Source organism: Mustela erminea, chromosome 12 (genome assembly GCF_009829155.1).
Source record: "Mustela erminea isolate mMusErm1 chromosome 12, mMusErm1.Pri, whole genome shotgun sequence".
NCBI classification, from domain to species: domain Eukaryota; kingdom Metazoa; phylum Chordata; class Mammalia; order Carnivora; family Mustelidae; genus Mustela; species Mustela erminea.
Window position 1 is genome coordinate 7,606,102 of NC_045625.1, and position 16,407 is coordinate 7,622,508.

The 16,407-nt window shown below is 54.2% G+C and overlaps 2 protein-coding genes across 4 annotated transcripts; one reads left to right on the plus strand and one right to left on the minus strand.

Moving 5' to 3' along the window:
- Positions 1-100: 100 nt before the first annotated feature.
- PTRH1 (peptidyl-tRNA hydrolase 1 homolog) lies at positions 101-1,838 on the plus strand. 2 transcript variants are annotated; one of them, XM_032308846.1, is made up of 5 exons: positions 101-222; positions 573-792; positions 1,059-1,158; positions 1,336-1,381; positions 1,460-1,492. In XM_032308846.1, exons 1-5 carry the CDS (start codon positions 163-165, stop codon positions 1,475-1,477), a joined length of 444 nt encoding a protein of 147 aa, XP_032164737.1. In that variant the 5' UTR covers positions 101-162; the 3' UTR covers positions 1,478-1,492. The 2 variants fall into 2 exon arrangements, with proteins under 2 accessions (XP_032164737.1, XP_032164736.1); XM_032308845.1 differs by having other exon boundaries at positions 103-222; positions 1,486-1,838.
- Positions 1,729-7,416, minus strand: CFAP157 (cilia and flagella associated protein 157). Of its 2 annotated transcripts, XM_032308840.1 has the most exons (9): positions 7,224-7,416; positions 5,544-5,815; positions 4,704-4,857; positions 4,008-4,275; positions 3,490-3,620; positions 3,109-3,259; positions 2,575-2,741; positions 2,237-2,423; positions 1,729-1,935 (listed from the first exon to the last, which is right to left on the minus strand). In XM_032308840.1, exons 1-9 carry the CDS (start codon positions 7,394-7,396, stop codon positions 1,864-1,866), a joined length of 1,575 nt encoding a protein of 524 aa, XP_032164731.1. In that variant the 5' UTR covers positions 7,397-7,416; the 3' UTR covers positions 1,729-1,863. The 2 variants fall into 2 exon arrangements, with proteins under 2 accessions (XP_032164731.1, XP_032164730.1); XM_032308839.1 differs by having other exon boundaries at positions 1,729-2,423.
- Positions 7,417-16,407: the final 8,991 nt, after the last annotated feature.

Sequence of the window (16,407 nt, forward strand, 5' to 3'; positions counted from 1 at the left end):
GAGCCCGGAGGCCCGAGGCTCGCCCGGGATTGGGCGCTGGGGACAGTTGGCCACCGCGATTGGTCGAGGGCTGAGGACGTCAGGGGGCGGGGCCGAGGACGTGAATAAGGGTAGCATGCCGGCTCTCCGCGCCGAAGAGCGACGCTGGGGCTGAGGCTGGCCATGAGGCGGTCCTTGAGCCTGGGTGTTTTGGAACCCCGGCCCCCGGGGAAGCGGTGGCTGGTGAGTGGCGTGCGGGGCGGCGGCGTAGGGGCTCCTGGGCCCTAACTAGCTCCTGTTCTGCCATTGTCTCCAGACAACATTCCCTAAATTCCTTGTCCCGATTTTCTTATCTGGAAAATGGGTCCAGTATTCTGACGGGCCCTAAACTCCCGGGAACACTGCCCTGACCGCTCTGCTGGCGGGGCCCTCAGACTTCCGGAGTCTCCGGGGGTTCTGGGCCCCCTTCGCGCCCCTTTCCCACTCTACCCTCCCCTCCCATTTTCCTTTCTCTGGTTTGGGTTCTAGGGGGCGCTGTGAGGCAGAGGGTGGCGGGAGAGGTCGGGCCTCAGTTTGCCGGGTGCCGCCCGCAGGTGGCCGGCCTGGGGAACCCTGGACTGCCCCGCACGCGGCACAGCGTGGGCTTGGCGGTGCTGGGGCAGCTGGCGCAGCGGCTGGGAGTGGCGGACGGCTGGGCGCGCGACCGGCACTGCGCCGCCGACCTCGCCCTGGCCTCGCTCGGGGATGCCCAGCTCGTCCTGCTTCGGCCGCGGCGCCTCATGAACGTCAACGGGCGCAGCGTGGCCCGGGCGGGTGAGTTGAGGGCATCCGAGGCGGCCGGCCGGGGTGAGGTGGGGCGCAGAGGCCAGAGGAGGGGTTCTGGGCGGCGGCGGATCTGTTCCCCTCCAGGTGCCTGTTGAGCTTCAGCTGCTGCATGTGGCCTGGGGTACTTGTGGGACTCTCAGGTGCTTTATATGTGAACTGGGGTTAATTGCGGTCCCGCCGCGTGAGAGCTGTGAATCGGGACCACCCCTGTGGGCTGATGGACGGTAACCAGGGCCCCTGTTGTCTGCGCGCAGCCGAGCTGTTTGGGCTGACTGCTGAGGAGGTCTACCTGGTGCACGATGAACTGGACAAGCCCCTGGGGAAACTGGCTCTGAAGCTTGGGGGAAGCTCCAGGTGAGGCCTCAGCAGGTCAGAGTGGGCTGGGGGGAGCCCGCCAGTTGCAAGTGGGGTACCAGTGCCAATCCCCGTCTTGACAGGGAATAGGGGTGCTCAGACCCCAGCCAGGGCTGGGAGGGGTGAAGGTTGCTGATCCAGGGAAGCACTAATTGCCCCTTCTATATGCCTTTGAAGGGGCCACAACGGAGTCCGTTCCTGCATTGCCTGTCTCAACTCCAGTGTGAGTCCACCCCTCTGTCCTCTGTCCTGCACTGGGTCTGGTGGGCCAGCATGGGGCCGCCGACTCTTCTTATCAAAGCTCTCTGGGCCCCTCTGACCCCACAGGCAATGCCGAGGCTGCGGGTGGGCATCGGGCGCCCGTCACACCCTGACATGGTGCAGGCCCACGTGCTGGGCTGTTTCTCCGCCGCTGAACAGGAGCTGCTGCCTCCATTGCTGGAGCGAGCTGCCGACCTGCTCCTGGACCACATCCGTGAGCGAAGCCAGGGCCCCCCGCCAGGCTTTGCCATCACTGGACACGAGCCTGCCTGACCACCGCGCCCACACCCCCAAGCACGTTCACAGAGGTGCCATGCCAACTTTGTGGTATCCACTTTTTATAGAACTCTTCTCTGGGCTGCCCCAGGTTGCCTGTTAATTAAAGAGGAGACTGTGGCCACAGTGGCCCACTTCTGGAATAGGGGTTGGTCATCTCTCTGTGTCTTACTTAGAAAGTAGAGAAACTTCAGGAAGACTAAACTTTTTGAACCTTTTTGGAGAACCAGAGGTGTGGATCTGTAAGATGAAAGATGTGGCTTGAAGCTGAGGCTTCCTCAGGCGGGTCCCACCCTTCGCCTGCCAGTGGAGGAGGCGCCAACAGGGTCCAGCAAGCCCCCTTCCCAGGCGATGTGTGGGCATGCTTTAGCCCACTGCAGCTTTGCCCCACTTTTCTTTGGCCCATTTTACAGATGGGGAAATGAAGGCCTAGAGAGCTAGGCACAGCCCCCAGGCCATACAATGGCACTGTGGCAGAGCTATGAATCTGTACCTCGGGCTGGCTGCTATCTTGCCGCCTCTGGGGCCCCGGCACTCTCACCTCAGGGCAGCTATGCACCTGGAAGTTTCCCACACGGGTGGTGTGTGAGAGCAGCCTGAGGTCCTCAGGGTTGGGTGGGATGTGGGCCCGTCGTGGCACCAGGCCCAGGTCCCCCGGCTGGTAGGGTGTGATGCTGGATAGCTGCCAAGGCAGAGACCCCATCTTGGGTGGCTGGGTGCTAGGTTGGCTGTGGAAAGGGGACTGGCATCACCACCTCCATTTCATATGAGGTTCAGAAAGGCTTTGGGGAGCCAGGTTTCTGGTGGCCCAGGGTCAGCTGAGAAGAGCCCTTGGAAAGGTTCCCACGGCTGCCTCTGAAGTCATTCAGGGTCACTCACCTCTCCTTGGGTGGGCCATGGGGCTTGCTCTCCCGGCGGGGACACACAGCCAGCTGGGGACTTAGGACCATGGCTGAGCTGAGCATGGTCAGCAGCTGCTGCAGCATCTCCTTGCGCTGTAGCTGGAACACTACATCAAAGTCGCCATCCTCCTCGTCAGGTTGCATCTGCCAGTAGGGGTGGGCCCATGGGGATCAGGCCCAGAGTGGCCCCAACACCCACCTCTGGAAAATTCCAGCCCCGGTGCCTGTTTTCTCCAAGTGTACCATGGCTGTGGTGGGATACCCATTCTCCAGATGGGAAGCTTGAAGCACGAGGCTTTCCAGGGCCTCGAGAGACTCCAGCAACTTTGAGACCTTCAGGAGGTCTTTGGGATACAGGATCAGGAAAGGATAAACTTGCCTCGAGTCTCTCAGGGGAAAGGTGGGGCTTCTGGCCCTGGCCTGGCCATCTCCCGGTGTCCCCATTATCTCCAAGCAGTGTCTGGCATTGGCCCACTCCCTCCGCCCCTGACTTTTACCCACTTCGTTTCACCTGTAGAATGTCCTGTAGGAAGAAGGTGGCATGGGCCAGGGCTGTCTCCAGACTTGCCCGAACCTTCTGCTCTTCAGTCAGCTCCTGCTGTAGCTGTTGTGCCTTAGCCTGCTGCCTCTCCAGCTGCAAGTTGAGCTGGTCTCTCTGACTCCTGGACCCAGGACCGGGGAAAAGTCAGCCCCCTCCCTGTGCTGGGCAGTTTCTCTCTAGCCCACAGGGGCCCCTCCTCCAGCCCCAGCCTTAGCCTCAGGACCCCTCGAGAAAGGGGAAGCCACTGGCCTGTGTCATGTCATGTGGCCCAAAAGGGATGGGCTCAAGTTCTACCTCCTACCTCCCCCACCGCATCCTTGCTCCCACTGCTGGCCCCTCTCTGGGCCCCACCTCAGGGCCTGGTTGTCCTGCTGCAGTTGCCTGAGGCTCTGCTCCAGTTGGCTCAGCTGGAGGCGAAGCTGCTCGGCCTCTGCCATGCTCTGCTGCTGCTCGAGGCACTTCTCGGTCAGCATGAGGATGATCTGCAGGTGCGGGCAGGTGGCCATACCCTGGGCCCACCGCGGGCCCTTGGCTAGCCCCACTCCCCCGGCTCTGGACTCAACCAGAGCTCACCCCGTTGTACAGAGAAGCCAGCCATGGTTCTCGGGGCCCAGCACCATGTCTGGTGAAAGCCCCCGCCTACCCAGGGGTGGGTTCCACTTCAGTGAGTTACGGGGGCTTTAGACCAAAGAAAGAAAAACCAGAGGTGTGCCCAGGGGCCCCCACAAAGGACCCTGTCTCCTCACTGCTGCCTCCCTCATGACTTGGCTCTGACCCTGCCACACTGTGTTTGCCCTGAAGCAGCACCCCTAGGGTTCCCTCCTACTTTATGTGCCAAATGCCCTGTGATGAGGGCTTGGCAGGCACACCTTATGGTGGCCTCTACTATGCCTGGCCATGGCCTTCTGGGTGTTCTCCAACAGATCCAGCTGTTTGCACAGCTTGTCCTGGGTGCCCTTGAGCTGCTCATTCTCCTGCAGCAGCTGCATGCCTTGCCGGGATATCTTGGACAGCTGCAGGGTGACCGTGTTGTTCTCCATGATGGCTCGCTTTGTCGTGTCCCACATCTGGTTAGTGGCCACGTTGCGGAACTCAGTGGCCACCAAGTTCACGCGCTGGATGATCTCCTTCCTCAGTCTAGGCAGTATGGATAGGAAGGAGGGGGCATCAGGCAGAGTGGGCACAGGCACCGCCCTCCCAGGTGGGGTTCCCCAGAGTTTTTAGGGCTACCACTATGCTCTGTTTCCCAGGAGGAATGGGGCTCCAGGCAGGAGGCTTTTCACTGTAGACCCTTTCTACCCCTGGCGTTTTGAAACCATATTGATTATTATTACCTATTAAGCAAATATAATTTAAGTCACAGAAAGTGCCAAAAGGAAGTCTTAAGGATTCAGTAATGCCAGTGTAAGGACTAGAGCTGGGAGCTTATCTATTTTCTCCTGCCCTCTATAAATCACCAGCCAGGCTGGGGAGTCCTTGCACCCTGAGCTAGTGCAATTTGAAGCGGAAGCTGTCGGAGGGCCAAGGACTGAACTGTGCTTCGCCCCAGCACCCAAACTGCCCACCTGTCCTTGTCCAGCACAGACTTCTTCTCTAGGTTGTATACGTAATCCTTGTAGTCACACTCCTGCTTCCGTAGCTGGTCCTCCAGGGTCGCGAACTTTTCTGTGAGTTCCTCTTTCTGCAGCCGGAACTCTTCCAGAGCTGCCAGCTTCCCCCCTGCCCCACCGCAGGGCACATGCCAGTGAGGGATCACTTCGGGAGGGCAGGGCCCCAGCAGGGCAGCGATGGCTGCCTCCACATCCACTTGCCCTCCCTATGCTTCCCAATCCAGTGGGGCTGGACCCCTGTCCCTACAACATGCCATGCCCAGTCCTACCCATGTACATGGTCTTCATCTGGAATGCCCCCTTCTTCCCTGCCACTAATCTTATGAAATCTCATTTAGTTTCCACCTCCTTGGAAAGGACTCCCTTGACTTATGTTTTCTGGAAAGTGACAGCGACTACAGCCACTGAACTTGAACACCTTCTCTGGGCCAGGCACTAATGCTGTCCTTAATCCTCAAAACAATGCTTGCCAGCTAGGTGACCTTGGGCAAGACACTTAACTTCTTGAGGTTCTTCCTCACCTACAAACTGGGTGGTAGTATTTCCTGTCTTGGGCAATGATTGGGACAATTAGATTAGATAATGTGTGGGAAGAAGCAGCACATAGCTGCTGTTAACTCAAGGTAGATGGATTATACCCATTTCCCAGATGAGAAAACTGAAGGTCAAAGAGAAGTGTTGCCCAAGGCCACAAAGTCAATGGCAGAGCTGGGATTAGAGCCCCAAGGGCAAGAGCATTGGGTTCCTTCCCCTGTGGTGTGGCCTCCCAGACTCTCCTGCCAGTACCCCTCTCACCAAGGATGATGTTCTCTGTGGTGAGCTGGTCCTTGGTCTCCTGGAACTCATGGCGCACCTGGGCTAGCTGTGCCTCAAAGGCGTCCTTCTCCATCTCCTTGGCCAGCTGCAGGCTCTGGAGCTGCTCATTGAGGTCAGTGATCTCATCCACGCGCTGGTTGAGTGTGCGCTTGAGGAAGGCCACGATCTCCTTCTTGTTGTTGGCCAACTGCTCAAACTCCTGGCGGAACAGCTTCTCCTGAACAGCCAGCTCATCCCACTTCCGCTGGTACCTGGCGTGGGGCGGGGCAGAGATCCAGGGGAGTGGGCAAGCTGTCTTCCCTACCCTCATTCGCCGAGTGAACCCTGGTGAGCCTCCTCAGTGGAGCCTTCGTGGACCTGAGCCACATTCGTGACCCTCTTTGGTGCCCTCCTGTAAGTGGGCCCTTGTTCTGGTGGGCAGTCAAGACCTGAGGTTGTGTCTGTCTTCACTTGGCAGACCCCTGACCTCCTTTGCCTCTATTCTTGGGGCCTGACAGCAGGGTCGGCAAAGAGTAAGCACCTAATAACTGTCTTCCAAATGCATTGTTCCCAACCACATTCCATCTGGTGTCTCAGCTTGAGGGAAACTTGTGAATTTTTGAGTATCATAAAATTGACTTACTGGTTTCCAATGGTATAATTTGTAGAAGTTCTTTGGAAAGATGTTTTACTTCATTATTTACTCAACCAACATCTTTCGAAGGGCTACTGCATACAGGGCATCGGGTGGTACAGAGCTGAATGGCCTGCTGTGTGGAGTGAGGAAGCAGCTTGGTGGGGGGAGGTCAGAAGGGCCAGGGGTCCCATCCCGGCACCTCCTTCGGGGAGTGACTTCCTTCCCTGAGTCTCAGTCCCTCCACCTGTAGAATGGGGATGATGTCAGGACCTCTCATGGGACTGTTTCAAGGACAGGGTAAGCGCCAGCACAGGACCCACCTGGCGCATATGAAGGGCTCAGCGTTCGCTGTGCCTGCAGCATCACCTGGGGAAAAACTGCCGCCTAGTGGTCACTAAAAGGGTTTGTCTTTTAAGGGTCACCCTGAGAGCTGGCTGGTCAATCAGAACTTGGAGGAAACTAGTTTTAAAATGAGAAAAATGGGCAAGTGTCTCAGAAATTAGAGACCCCTCCCACACACACTACCATCTATGTCACACAGTCAGTCACGGGGAGACAACCCTCCTCATTTACATTAAGGGAGATGGGCCCAGCGTGGGCTCGGCAGGAGGGTAAGTCAGTGGGGCACGCAGCGCAGGGAATCCGCACAGGCATGGTGGGAGTGGGAGGGTTGGTGGAAGAAAGGACATAGGATCCACCCACCTGCCAGGGGGCTGCCATTTTCAGTTCATCCCACTGACTGAATGCTGTCCTTTTATAAAACACACTCCCGCAGGGCAGGAGTGAGGCGTGGGTGCTACTTGCCTGGGGTAGGGTTGCCAGTCAGCATTAGGAGCCCAGGACTCCGGGAGCTGAGATAGCCTCTTAATGTTACTTATGAAGCCTCTTAATGTTACTTATGAGAAAACAGGCTGGGGGGTGAGGGTGGGGTCTAGATACCCCATGGGAAGCCAAACACGGGCCCCTGAGTGAGCATGCCCCTTGGTCAGCTCTGAGCAGGGCTTCTAACCCAGCAGGACCAGGCTCCCCGACCCTCTACCCACCGGGCCAGCCTGTCCTCCAGGTCCCGGATCTGGATATGGTAGAATTCTCGGTTCTCCTCGCCTAAAGTCATTTCCATGGGCTTGTTGGCTATGCTGGCATCCTTCTTGCCACCTTTCTTCTTCTTGACCTCGGGCTCCTTGGCCCCCTTGGTTATCTTCTTTTTGGGAGCCATGGCTGGTGGCAATCACTGCCCCAGGGCCCCTTTAAGAAGCCAGGTGGTTGCTAAGGAAGTTGGTCACATACATAGCAACAAACTGAGGGAGTGAGGCAGAGCTTAAAGGGACCCTGCCCTCTTCCTGGCCAGACTGGGCACTAGCAACCAGCCTTTGCCTCCAAGGCCAACCACCACAGAGGCCCTAGGCCACGGTGTCCCAGGCCATGGCATCTCAAAGATCAGGATGCTAGGCTCTTGGGGCACTTCTTGGGGCTCTGGGGCCACCTCACCTTCCCCCAGGTGGAAATGTCACAGTGGGTGAGCCCTAGAAACCACCACCCTGCCAGTCAGAGAAAGGGGACTTTCCCAGAACTAGAAGCCAGGTCCCAGGCCAATGAGCTTCTCCCCTGAGCCCTCTGAGACCAGCTCGTTAATTTTTTGATGATCTAGCTACACAGCAAATCATTTTCTCACTTCACCCAAAGCATGGTGGGGAGGCAGTACGTTAAGAGGTGCTCTATATTAGAGGCTTCTAAGCTGGAGTTCCAGGACATCCCTGTCCAGAGACTGGCTCTGTTTCCCACAAGGCTTGGTAGAAGTGCTTCATCTGCCCCATGCTGACCCAGGCAAACAAAAGCCTACTGTAGGCTTTGGCCTGGGGTGGCAGCATTCTAGGGCAGCGGGATAGGTGGTAGGTGTCCAGCTGTCAGATGCGCTGACTTGCAACTGAGCCCCACCTAGGCACCGGCCCCACCACCCTCCATCTCCCAGCCCTCGCCCCAGCCAGCTATGCCTGTATGCCTGCTGTCCACCCAGTGCCTAGAAGAGCCCAGGCACTCCCTGGGGCGGTGGCCACGTGCTTTTCATCCCTGTTGTCCTAGAGCTCAGCACTTAGCAAGAGATGGCTGCAGCTCTATCCTGAAAGCCTGTTGGCTGGACAAGGGGAAGCTGAGTATCACTTCCACATTGAGGTGGTGAACAGTGGGATCCTTGCAATGGATGCAGGGGAACAGGGACAGGCCAGGAACACAGGCAGTGGGTGTTTGTTCTTGACAGTGAGGCAGGTTGAAGCAGTGGTTGGTAAAGAGTGGGCTCAAGTTTAGCCAGTTTCTTCTATCCACTGTGACCTTGGGCGAGCAGCCTGACCTCTCTGAGCTGTAAAATGGGGAGACCAGGCTGTGGACTGAGGGTGACCTTGTACGTAAAGTGCACAGTGCAGGGATATGGTCCGGAGGTGCAGTAAGTGCTTAGTAAGTGGCAGTCAATGTCACCATTAGCAGACCAGCAAGGTGAGGCTCCAGCCCGTTCTGGGTTAGGCAGCCTCTGGGATTTCCAACATCCTGATACCCTCAACCTGTGGCGGCCTGTTTTACCTAGGGTATCTGTTTCCTGCAGCCTGAGGCAGCTCTGGGAGGGTAGAAACAGGACTGGCAGAAGGGAGAGGCCCTCACAGTTGCCCACAGGCACCTTTGCACAGACAATTGTGTGGGGGGGTTCTGCCTTCCTGGAACTGCAGACAGGGGGACACTAAGGCTCCAGAGAGAGGCTCCTGGCCTAGTGCCTGAGACTCAGGGCCCGCACAGGGCTGCCCCTCCAGCCCAATGCCGTGCCCCCTCATCCCGCTGGATGCTGCTCCCTCCCCAACCTCCTGTGGGGGCAGGAGCCTAGCCCAGGCTAAGGATCACCACGGTGTCCCGCAGCTGCCCTTCTCCCTCCTCGTGCCTGTGTTTCTACCTTATTTTACCTGGGGCCCATTTCAGGGGGGAGCTCTGAATCCCCAACCTCATGGGAGAGCGTGGCCAGCAGCCCCTCAGCCTGCTCGGAGCCCACTAAAGACTCAGCTCTGGGACCTGTGCTTCTGCCTTCGTTAGCACCTGGGGGGCAGCGCCAGCTTATGAATGCAGCTGCTGTCCCACAGCAGGGGTGACCCGCTGGACTTCCAGGGGCTGGGGGTGGGGGCGAGATAACTGCAGGTCAGAGGATATCCCTTTCCGAGGTTTGTTTGAAGATGCTCTCCAAAGCTCCCTATTCTGGGGCCACGGGCCATCACCTTCCCTAGGGGCACCTTTTCCTGGCCGTTCCATGAACCGCCTTCTGTGTCCTGCTTTGGGGACAGGTAGTGGTGAGCCTGGAGCTGCCAGACCACAAAGTCCAGTGGCTAGGAGTTGTGATGGCGCACACAACCCAGCAGACTGCAGCCTTGGCCCAGGGCAGAGGCCCTGGGGTTGGGGCCCTGCCACCTCTGGGAGACTCTGGAAGGCAGGAAGCCTAGGCCCAAGGGAGACAGGGAGGCTAGGCATCAATCAACATGCATGAAGCCTTGCCCACTCCTTTGGAGCACATGGCATGACAGATCCATTCATTCTGGGTGTGTGTGTGAGAGACATGTACTACTGACATGTACTACTACCCCTCACTAGTGTGAGGACATGAGGACCCAGTCTGTCTTGTTTGTGGCTGCATCCTCGGAACCCAGGAGGAAAGTGGGCACACAGTAAACTTCTATGGACTGACTAAGGCTGCATGGGGAGGGAATTCTGGAAAGGAACTCAATGGACTCTCTCCCCAGCAAAACAAGTTTAATTCATGGAGATTATTTTAACATATTTTTTATTGTTTTATTTTCTTTTATTTTAAAGATTATATATTATTAGAGAGAGAGAGCATGAGCAGTGGGGAGGAAAGGGAGAAGGAGAAGCAGATTTCTCTGCTGAGCAGGGAGCCCAACTCACCTGGGGGCTCAGTCCTAGGACCCTGGGCTCATGACCTGAGCTGAAGGCAGATGTTTAACTGACTGAGCCAGCCAGGTACCCCACGATTATAATTTTTAAAAAAATCATTTGGGATGCCTGCGTAGCTCAGTCAATTAAGCGTCTGCCTTCAGCTCAGGTAGTGATCCCAGGCTCCTGGGATCCAGCCCTGCATTGGGCTCCCTGCTCGGCGGGAAGCCTGCTTCTCCCTCCTCCACTCCCCCTGCTTGTCTTCCCTCTCTCACCGTGTCTCTCTCTGTCAAATTAATAAATAAAATCTTAAAAAAAAAAAAAAAGAAAAAGAATCATTTAAAGTGTCTGTTAATTGTTTTAAAGACATACAGTAAATGGAGAAGCATTCATTCAGGACAATCTACCAACCCCCTGCAAGGAAGAGTGTGGTATCTGAGCAGTGACCCACCCCCTTATCAGCTGAGGCTTAATAAAAAATACACATTTGCTCTTTGCCCCTGGTTTTTGGCAGAGGATCTAAAACCCTCGAACATCCTAGATGAGAAGAGTATCTTTTGTTATTCAGAACAAGCCTCTGGTGCTGTGCCTGAGTTTATGCTAATGAGGGTACTGTGGGTGGGAGACAGCTTCAGGATGGGGACTGGTCACTAGAAAGACCAAGCACAGAATTAGAGGGTTAGAACTTTCTGCAGACCCCAACCCCTGCCACCTGACCTATAGGGAGGAAAGAGGGGCTTGATACCGAGTTCAGTCACCAGCAGTCAATGATTTAATCAACTCTGCCGTGTAATGTAATATCCGTAAAAATGCTTAAACAATAGTGTTTGGGGATTCTGGGAGGGTGGTGTGCCTGGAGGAGGCAGGGGCATTCTGGGCCACCACCAGTCACCACCCCCATCCCTTGCCCTGTGCATCTCTTCCATTTGGCTGCTCCTGAGTTATCCTTTGTAATAAAACAGTAAGTAGAGTGCTTTTCTGAGTTCTCTAAGTTGTTCTATGAATTACCAAACCGGAGGAGGGGGGCTTGGGAACTCTCGAATTTGGAGTCAGCTGGGCAGAAGTATGGGTAGCCCGGGTCCCCCACTAGTGGCTGGCCTCTGAAGTGGGGGCAGTTTTGTGGCACTGAGCCCTTGAACCTGTGGGGTCTGCACTGAGTAGTGTTAGAAATGAACCATTGGAGGGGCGCCTGGGTGGCTCAGTGGGTTAAGCCGCTGCCTTCGGCTCGGGTCATGATCTCAGGGTCCTGGGATCGAGTCCCGCATCGGGCTCTCTACTCAGCAGGGAGCCTGCTTCCTTCTCTCTCTCTCTCTGCCTGCCTCTCAGTGTACTTGTAATTTCTCTCTGTCAAATAAATAAATAAAATCTTTAAAGAAAAAAAAAAAAAAAGAAATGAACCATTGGAGACCCAGACTTGGAGAGATGGTATAGAAAAGTGCCATGTAATTGGTGTCAGAAGAAAACGTGACCACTCCCCATCCCCATGCCCAGTTCTGGGTTATAAATGTTTAAGCTGGGGTGCACTGTTCTGAGCAGGTGTGTTCCAGAAGAAGGGGGCTCCCTTACCCTCCAGGCTCTAGTCTGGGGTCACAGCTCCATCCTGGGAGGGGCAGGCTGCTGGCCTTCCTCAGCAGGCAAGACGGCTCCCCCTCCAGTCCTGTGTTGCAGAATCTCGGCTCCAATCAGGTACAGCAGAGAGGACTTCCCACACGAGCCCACTGGCAAGGTCGAAGCTCTAGTCCGGGAGGCGACCGGACGGCCCGCACCTCACGTAGCTCATAGGGTCGGGGTTCCACACCATTGGGGGCAGGCTCAGACCAGGGCCTGCCGCCCCGTAGTGCTCACTTGCAGAGCCCTGTCAGTCCGGGAAAAGTAGGTCTGCCTCCCAGCTCGGGGACAGGGCTTCATGGGTTCTGCTCTGGGGAAAGATAGGCTGTACAGACAAAGAGCTCCACGGTTCTGCCTGAGGGAGCTGACTTCATTTGGATCAGAGCTTGGAAAACTCCATGTGTAAGGGTGTTGTCAAAACCAGTGGAGAGCTTGGTAGAGAGCAATTAGGAGTGGCTAAAGCCAAGAACCATTTGTTGAGCTCCTGGTTCTTCTGGATAGGCCAGGCCTGTCTGACCGTGGCTGGGCCCATCCTTTGTCTCTCAACCAGCTGGTCACTCGTGTGCCTGCTGTGGCTAGCTGTGGGCGGGGGCAATGAGGAGACTGCCTCCCACCACCAAGCCGACTGGCCCAGCTGGCTAATCCGGCAGCCACAGAGTCAGAAGGGTGTAAGAATAGGAGTGGCGGGACCTGCTGAGGTCTAGGGTTGGTGAGTGCAAGCCCATTCCTGCCACATTCCAGTGCTCAGAGCAGGTCACAGGCAGCCCAGAGGAAAGGCAAGGAGACACAGAGCATGGTGGTCACTTTCACAATCGACCCCGGAGCTTTCAGCTCTGGAAGGAGTTTCTTCAAGTTTTGTTCTGGGATTTGATGTAATTTTAAAATATGGCTTAGCAAAAGCTTGCTATGTTGGCTGTGGAGTGATGGGCCACCCAGATCCTGAAGATAAACCATTTGAACAAGCTCCTTGCTACCAGAGAAATGGCTTACTCAGTGCTGTGAAGAGAAGTTTTCAGCCTTGGGTCCCTCACACTTCCGTGTGGAAATGTAGTCTCAGGGCCTCCTCCGGCATGCTGAAGAACCTCCAGCACCCAGGGCTTGAACTTGACTGCGGCCACACAGGTTCTGATCCTTCCAGCGCTGCATGAAGGTCAGGAGGCACTGCCCACTGGGGGCACAGGCGACGAGCCGGGCACTCATGGAGCTGGGCTGTCCTCACCGCTGTCGGAAACGGGGCTCTTTCAACTCTGGCCCCAGGGGCCCTCGACTCACAAAGAAAGCACCAACCAACCAGAAAACTACTTCTGAGCATGGGAGTGTCTTAGCCCATGTGGGCTGCTGTAACAAAATGGCAGCAGACCAAGTGGCTTAAAACAGCAGAAAGTTCTTTCTCAGAGTTCTGGAGGCTGGAAGTCTGAGGTCAGGGCCAGCAGAGTCAGGCAAGGGCCCTCTTCCTGTTGCAGACCTACTACTGTTGTGTCCACAAATCAGAAGGGGCTGGGATCTCTGTGAGGTCCCCTTTATGAAGAGAACATCTGATCCCATTCATGAGGGTAGAACCTCCGAAGGCCTTAATCACCTTCCAAAGGCCCCACCTCAAACCGTTACCTTGAGCATTAGGTTGTTAGCCTGTGAGTTTGGCGGGGCAGGGCTGGGGGGGGGGGGAACGGGACGACACAAACATTCAATCCTTAGTGGATTTTTTAAAAATTTACCTTTAAATTGTGGTAAATGCATATAAAATTTACCATCTTAACCATTTTTTAAAAAGATTTTATTTGTCAGAAAGCACAAGCAGGGGGGTGGCAGGCAGAGGGAGAGGAAGAAGCAGGCTCCCTGCTGAGTGAGAAGCCGGATGGGGGGGCTCGATCCCAGGACCCTAGGATCATGACCTGAGCCGAAGACAGATACTTAACTGTCTAAGCCCCCAGGCGCCCCGTCTTCACCAGTTTTAAGTGTACAGTGGCATTAGGACATTCACACGGCTGTGCAACCCCCACCATCCATCTCCAGAGCTCTTCTCACCTTGCAAAACTGAAACTACTCACTGAACACGAACGACCCATGCCCTTCTCCTGAGCCCTTGGCCATCACCATTTACTTTCTGGTTCTATGAATTTGATTACTCCAAGTACCTCATCTATGTGGAATCATATAGTAGTTGTCATTATGTGACGGGCTTCCTCCACGTATAATCTCCTCGAGGTTCATTCGTGTCATAGCCGATGTCCTTTTTTTTTTTAAAGATTTTATTTATTTGTCAGAGAGAGAGAGGAGAGAGAGAGGAGCGAGAGCGAGCACAGGCAGACAGAGTGGCAGGCAGAGGCAGAGGGAGAAGCAGGCTCCCTGCTGAGCGAGGAGCCCGATGTGGGACTCGATCCCAGGACGCCGGGATCATGACCTGAGCCAAAGGCAGCCGCTTAACCAGCTGAGCCACCCAGGCGTCCCGCCGATGTCCTTTTTAAGGCTGAATAATATTCCATTGTGTGTCAGTGGGACATTTTGCTTATCCATCCGTCAGCAGACACTTGGGTTACTTCCAGCATTTGGCTGGATGAACAATGCTGCATGAACATGAACATGGTATGCGAATATCTCTTAGAGACCCTCTTTCAACTCTTTCGGGTACGTGCACTGAAGTGGAACCACTAGGTTGCATGTGTGATACGTGATTTATATTATGAGATACATATTTGGTCTTCATCTCTGTTTCTGGCACAGAGCTCCTAAAACCCCTATAATCTCCTAAGTGGTAAGTGTGATAAAGGTGTCTCAATATTTAAATATTTTATTTTAGGGGCACCTGGGTGGCTCAGTGGATTAAGCCTCTGCCTTCAGCTCAGGTCATGATCCCAGGGTCCTGGGATCGAGCCCCACATCAGGCTCTCTGCTCGGTGGCGAGCCTGCTTTCCTCTCTCTCTCTCTGCCTGCCTCTCTGCCTACTTGTGATCGCTATCAAAAAAAATAAATAAAATCTTAAAAATAAATAGATAAATAAATAAATATTTTATTTTAAAGATTTTATTTATTTGACAGAGAGAGAGAGATCACAAGTAGGCAGAGCAGCAGGCAGAGAGAGAGGGGGAAGCAGGTTCCCTGTTGAGCAGGGAGCCCGATGCGGTACTCTATCCCAGGACCCTGAGATCATGACCTGAGCTGAAGGCAGAGGCTTAACCCACTGAGCAACCCAGGAGCCCCAAGGTGTCTCAATATTTATAACAAACTTCTTTCACCCACATTGGAGTTTATGTTAATGAGGGGACTTTTGGAAAGCACCTAAGGTTGGGGGCTGGTTTCCAGAGGAACCAACCTTGTGATTAGAGGGCTGGAACTTTCAGTCCCACCTCCTGACTGCTAGGGATAGGGGCAGGGGCTAGAGGCAGAATCAATTACCAATGGCCAATGATTTAATCCACTGTGCCTATGCAATAAAGTCTTCATTAAAAAAAAAAAAAAAAGACAAGGTTTAGAGAGCTCATGGGTTGACAAACTGGAAGCCATCCATGTGTCCCTGTGCTGGTCTGCAAACTCCTTTGGGACAGAAGCTCCTTTGTTTGGGACCTCCCCCTATGTATCTCTTCATCTGGCTATTGATTTATATCTTTTAATATCCTTTGTAATAAACCAGTAATCCAGTGAGTAAACTGGTTTCCTGAGGCTCTGATTTACATTTCCCTCATGATGTATGAAGTGGACCATCTTTCCATGTACTTATTGGCCGTTTGTATATTTCCTTTGGAGAAACATCTATTCAGGTTCTTTGCTCATTTTTGAGTCAGGTATTTTGTTGTTGAGTTGCAGGAGTTCTTTATATATTCTGGATATGAACTTATCGGATACATGATCTGTAAATTTTTTTCACCATCTGTGGGCTACCTCTTCACTCTGTTGATTGTGTCATTTGATATCAGAAATTTTACATCTGGATGTGGTTCAAACTATTTTTGCTTTCGTTGCCTGTGCATTTGGTGTCATCCGAGCATGGGATTTTAACGAAGAGAACGAGCCTTCTCTGAGACCTTTGCCTTTGCTGAGGGAGACCTCCTGCCAAGAGGGGACTCAAACCGTTCATCGCTGTTTGCTCCAATTGAAAAGGGAAGCATATGTGTTGACAACTGGTCCTCCAAATCATTTTTCACTCTCTAAATGACTGTTTCCACTAGGCAAATTGCCATTTGCTCAAGGATGCTGGAGGTCAGCAGCAGCTGGTTTTTCACAAGCTTCTTGGCAACGTTGCATCCAATGCTACTTTTTACTCTAAGGAGTAGAACTCTGATTGCTGTCTCTGTGGTTTGGGTTTCTTCCCTACCTTTAGCGATGGAATTACTTGGTATCATTCTAGAATATACTCTTCTATGATTGGTGTGAGGAAAGCTGCTTGGCTAACGGACGAGGTCGCGGTGCCCGGGTACTTGCTCTCTGACAGTGCTCCTTCCATAACAGGTAGTGCACGGGAAAGTGCTGTCCTGGGAAATCCAGCTTTTATTGTTTTGTGTCTTACTTCCACTCTTCTTTTTTTGGTTGTGGTGTAAACTAATAATTCTTTTTTTTTTTTTAAGATTTATTTACTTATTTGAGAGAGAGCTTGTGCACGTCTGCATGCAGGCTGGGGGGCCAGTGGGCGAGAGAGAGAATCTCAAGCAGGCTCCCTGCTGAGCGCAGAGCCCCACGCAGGCTCAATCCCAGGACCCTGAGATCATG